The 5,322-nt window shown below is 59.7% G+C and overlaps 1 protein-coding gene across 1 annotated transcript in view; it reads right to left on the bottom strand.

Annotated features, from left to right (window-relative positions):
• The window catches only part of SND1 (staphylococcal nuclease and tudor domain containing 1), a 192,397-nt gene that overhangs the window by 118,629 nt on the left and 68,446 nt on the right, over nucleotides 1–5,322 (bottom strand). Inside the window, exon 5 of the mRNA XM_015412978.1 lies at nucleotides 3,913–3,985. Coding sequence (XP_015268464.1) covers nucleotides 3,913–3,985 — 73 coding nt within the window. The remainder of the gene's footprint in view (nucleotides 1–3,912; nucleotides 3,986–5,322) is intronic.

Genomic DNA, 5,322 nt, shown 5'->3' with positions numbered 1-5,322 from the left:
CCCCCGGTCTCCAGAATGAACCTTCCCAAGAAGTCCCTCAGCCTCTCCTCATAGGGCTTCTGGGTCTCCAGGCCCCCGATCGTTCTCGTCGCTGACCAATGCAGTGTACAGCGGGTCACCATGGCAGAAAGGCTGGGAACCACTTTACTGCTTGTTGCGTGTGACTTGAACCCAGAAGCAAGGTCTGCTGTTATTCCGGATAACCAATGAAAACCCAGTCCTGGGTTCCACCCCAGCCTCTCCAGAGAAAAGGATCCGGCTGTAGGTGATGCTCAAGACCTTCCTCCTCCTCCTCCTCCTCCTCCTGAGGCCCTGGAGAGCGACCTCCGGTCAGTGGAGGCAAGAGACCTGCCAAGGATGCCAACGTGCCTGACTCTGCAGTAGGCAGCTTCGTGCGCGGGATCCCTCAGGCCTGACTCCGGAGACCCGGCTCTTGCAGGGGGCCTCGGACTGTGTCAGGGGACGGGGGCTGCCCCAGAGAGGTTTCCTGCTCGCCTCCGGGCTGCACCAACCCTTTGTCCGGCAGGCCCCGCGTGGAGGAGGGCGGGGGCGGAGCTGCTTCCCAGAGGAGGAGGCGCCCCCAACGCTGAGGAGGAGCAGAGGCAGCGTTATTGCTCCGAGCCTCCCCAGTGTTAATTATCTTCAAGTGGAAAGGAAATCATGCATAAATAGAATGGAGAAAAATAGAATCATAACTCTACTTTTATACGGAGATGCCAATTATGCAAAATTATGCAAGGACTTTGGGGAAGGGCAGGAGTGCGCGGACGCGCTTCCTCTCGCTCTGATTGAGGCTCTCGCAAATCCATGATGGAACGCACGGCGCTTAAAGCGCGAAGCGCCCAAATGCAGATTTGTCTTACATGCCTTAAATTACGCAGTAAATTACTCCAGAGCAGGACTACACGCCTTGGAGGGAAGAGGGAGACACAAGACAGGCAGCCCCCCCTCCCACGACGGTCACAAAAGCAGGGGGATAGTTGGAGGCAGCCCTGCGTGTGTCCCCCCCCCCGCGCCAGGGAGCAAAGCCAGCGCTCTCCTTCCAAGCCCTGAGGGTGTGTGTGTGAGGGGGGGGCTTCTCCAGTCTCCGTGGCGGCCCCTCCGACCAGGTGTCAGGTGCCAAAGCAGCAGCACACTTAATCAGATGCCTCCAGGCACCAGTCTGGAATCAGATCAACTGAGCAGGGTCAGAGAGGGGCTTCACTGGAGCAGCGGCACCCGCCCCTCCCCTCCCCGCCCCTCGCCCAAGCCGAGCCCCAGAAATGCAATCAGGGAGACGTGGGAGACGAGACGGAAGACTCCCTGCGGAAGGGGGTGGTGTGCAGCTTCTCCAGCGGCAGAGCAGGGCCCTGGCAACGGTCATTGGCCTGCCACGCAAATGAGGAAAAATGCAGACCAAACTGCCAATGGCCCATTCCGGCCTTGCGCTACAGAAGCAGCCTGGAGGGGGGTGGGAGGGGAGGCAGGCGTTCTGGGGTGACAAGCCGGGGGGGGGGGCTCCCGTGGTTGAATGGACCTTCCTTTTTTATAGAGACCCTCCACCTAGGAAGCCAAATGCCAGGGAGGAGGTAAGACTCCGAGGGACGCTGGGGTTCTCTTGCATGGAGGTGCTCCAAGACCAGCATCATCTGGCCTCCAGCCCCTGGTCTCAACTGGGCATGTACAACACCATGGCAAGCAACAATGGAACAGGCTCCCTCGGGAGGCGGTGGGCTCTCTCGCTTTGGAGGTTCTTAAGAAGAGGCTAGGTGGCCATCTGACAGCAGCAATGATTCCATGAACCTGGGCAGATCACGAGAGGGAGGGCAGGGAGGGTTGCCTCAGTGCTCAGTTCTCCTGGCCCTTTCTTACACGCCCAGGGAAATGCCCATCACCGCTTTGGGGTCAGGAAGCATTTTCCCCCCAGGCCAATTTGGCTGGAGATCCTGGAGGGTTTTTGTAATCTTATAGGCATGGAACAGCGATCACTGCGGGTGTGGAGGGGGAGTGTGGGGGGGAGGTATTTGTGAATTTCCTGCAAAATGTGCAGGGGGGCTGGACTAGATGGCCCTGGAGACCCCTTCCAACTCTATGGTTCTATGATTCTGTGAAATGGCCCATGAACACGGTGGTGGGGGCACGGAAGAAGAGGAGCATGGTCTCCAACAGGGATCCACCACTGGAAACCCCGCATATCAGGCATCAAACTGGAGGCAAGAGAGGCACGTGGGGAGGAGCAGAGGTGGCAACGGGACCGGGGGGGTGGCCGACCCACCCCAAGCAGCCCTCCTGCAAAAGCAGACAACCAGCAGCTTGCGGGTTCTTCTGCAAATGCCAATTATGGAGCTCCAGACAGATTCCCCAAGCAGAGTGCTGGCTGGCTGGCTCTCCTGGCTCTCCGCAGGCATTCTTGTCCACCTTACCTGGAGCAGCATGCCAAGTTAAAACACACGCACGCGTGCACACTCTGATGACAGCTGCCATGAATGGGGGGAGGAGCTGAATAAACCTTTTGCTGTCTTATCACACTTGGCACCCAAGAGGCACAAAAGTGAGCCCCCAAGAGGTGCCTTAAACTGAAGCAGACCCTTCCTGGGGGTCCCGGCTGAAGGATGGTCTCTGCCCCCTCTCCTGCGAGCTGGAGCTGCTGCCAGGGCTGGAGCCGAGGGCCTTCTGCACGCCAAGCAGGGGCGCTCTGTGCCACTCGGGCACCGCCCCACCGTTCCAGGCGCTTGGCGGGAGGTGGCAAACCCGCGCCAGACTCCAAACCAGGCTGGCGTGTCATTCAGAGAGCAAAGGGGCGGGGGTGACGGGAGGGGAGAGGAGGACCACCGATGAAGGAACTTCTGCGCCTTGGGCCCCTATCCGGCCCTCGGCCTTGGACCGCAGCTGGCGGGGAGGGAGACTGGAGCCCGAAGGGTTCCTCTCACACACAGACCCTTGACAGCTCTACACCAGGAATCGATACTCCTTGTCGGAGAGACCGTTCAAGGCAAAACATGTGTGACGGCGAAACGATCCCTCACCCCGCAGAGGTTAACAGTGACAGCTTTGGAGGAGTCCTTTGCACCTGGCTAATGGCCAGCCACCGATGGCCACGACATTCTCCCCAGGTAGGCAAAGGGCTACAGACCAAGCTTTTTCTTGCTCGCGTCCTGTCTGCCTGAAGGGAGGGGATGGGTCAGACAAAAGGGCAAAATGTCACACCAGCCAGGCGTCCGGGAGCCCAGGACCTTCCTCTGATGCTGGGGGGGGTGTGTGTGAGGCCTCCAAGATGCAATCCTTGCCCCTCCTGTTGTCTCTGGGTCACTCTAACCCACGCGCTTCCTTCTTGGGACCAGCGACTTCAGAAGCAAGCAGAGTTAAAGTCTGCCTTCTGTAAAGAATACGGCCCTGTCTGGGGGTTTCTCTGAGCCCACGGAGGAATCTGATTTGCCCCCCTGCGTCCCAAGGCGAGAGAGGAGGTTGGTAGAAACCTGCCTGGACCCAAACTGCGACACCTGGCAAGATTCCCAAGATGTCTGTGTCCAGTCACGTGTCTCTTCATTTTAGGAGGAGATCCTGAACTAGCTACTCCCTGCCAATTTCTAGTGGGTAAGAGCCTATCCTCCTTGAGGAAGGATCACGGAGCCGGGTGGGAGAAGAGGGGCTTCTTGGGACCGGAGGCAGCCAGGCCTGTCCTCCCCCTCCCATGGAAGACGGGGGCGGGGGTGGTGGTGTTTCCCTGCCACAGGCAAGGCTACTTTCCCAAGGCTCACAAGATTGGGGGGAAGTCACCTGGAAGGTGACTGGGCCTTTTCCGGAGCGTCAGAGCACATTTCCCCCTTTCGGAACACTCCGGATCACAAATGCAGCAAGACCCCCCCCCCCCGGCCCCCACTGGGCCTCAGCCAGGCACGAGTCCGGTGCAGCTTAGAATGAAGCTCTGCTTACCCCAGAGATGTCGGCCACCCGGTGGATCGGGACCTCCTTCTTGCTGTGCAGCCCTTTGCCGTTCTTTATAGCCCTGTTGGGAAACGGGGAGAAGGTCAGAGGGAGGGGAGGCCCACGTGTTTTGCCCGGCCCCCTCCCAAGGGGGCAGCCCCGGCCCTGGGGCGGGGGTGGGGGGGACTTGTTAACACCAAGGAATGCCAGGGTGGGCGCCCGCCCGGCCTGGGGGTCCCAACCCAGACACAGGACTCGCCATGAGCCGGCTTTGTTCTCTGCACAAAAAGAAGAGTCAACAGGACAGCGAGAATCAAAAGTAATAAACGTTTCCTTCCAGTGCGTAATCCCATGAAACATTTAAATGCAAAATATACCGCCACTGTTTCCATTCTAATGGAAATCACTTCCTTCCAGGTTTTGCTCTTAAATGAGATGTCGCCTGAATGGAGCTGCATTGTGGGAGGGATGGCATTTCACATCTGGAGGAGTCAGCCGGTACCCCGGACAGACCCAGACACTCTGCCCCCCCCCCCCAGCCAGGGGAGAGGCAGCAGCAGAGCAGAAGACGGCCACCGAGACAACAACGGGGGACCTCCCCTGTGAGGAAAGGCCGGACTCTCCCTTTAGGAAGGCGGTCACGAGGGGAGGACGGAAGAGAAGTGTATAAAGTTACGCATGAGTTGAGGCCAGTGGACAGAGGGGGAGTTTTCTCTCCATTTCCCACAAGATGAGCACTTGAGGGCAGCCCATAAAGTGGATGGGAAGCAGACTCAGGATATGGACGCTGCTCTTCTGCTCTTTGCTGCTGTCTCCGTCCCCAACAAGCAGTCGCTTGCTGTGAAGAGAGAGAGCCCCCCCCCCCAACACCAGTAACCCCCCCCAGGCACACAGAGCAAGAGCGGGGAAGAGGCCAAGGGCCATGCAGGTGGCTCAGACCAGGGTCTCCTTGCCTACAGGAACCCCAGAGCAGGGGAGGGAGGTGGCGGCAGCAGCCCCGCCCCACAGCGACTGGCACGCACGGTGGTGTCCTGCCACTGGACACGGCGCTCCGCCCATCCCTGTGCTCAGAGCTCCCACCACGGGGACTCCTGAGAGAGAGATGCAGGGAGCCCGAAGCGGCTTTGGCAGCGGCCTGAGAGGTGCGGAGGGGGAAGGGGAGCTCTGCTTCCTGCAGAAGGGAGGTGGCCGATGATTCTCCCCGGCCATGGGGCGATGCTGCAAGCGCTCCTCAAGGGGGGGCTTCTCCCCCCCCACCCCAGCAGGAGGGAAGCAGGCAGAGGGAGCCGCTGGACAGGCTGGAGGGCTCCTAGTGTCCTGGCCCCACTGCTGGACCTCCTGATGGCACCTGGTGTTTTTGGCCACTGTGTGATAACAGAGTGTTGGACTGGAGGGACCACTGGCCTGATCCAGCATTGG

This window comes from Gekko japonicus, unplaced genomic scaffold (genome assembly GCF_001447785.1).
Source record: "Gekko japonicus isolate JY-2015 unplaced genomic scaffold, Gekko_japonicus_V1.1 scaffold878, whole genome shotgun sequence".
Classification (NCBI taxonomy): domain Eukaryota; kingdom Metazoa; phylum Chordata; class Lepidosauria; order Squamata; family Gekkonidae; genus Gekko; species Gekko japonicus.
The sequence above is the reverse complement of the archived record's forward strand: the minus strand, read 5'-3'. Positions and strand labels throughout refer to the sequence as shown.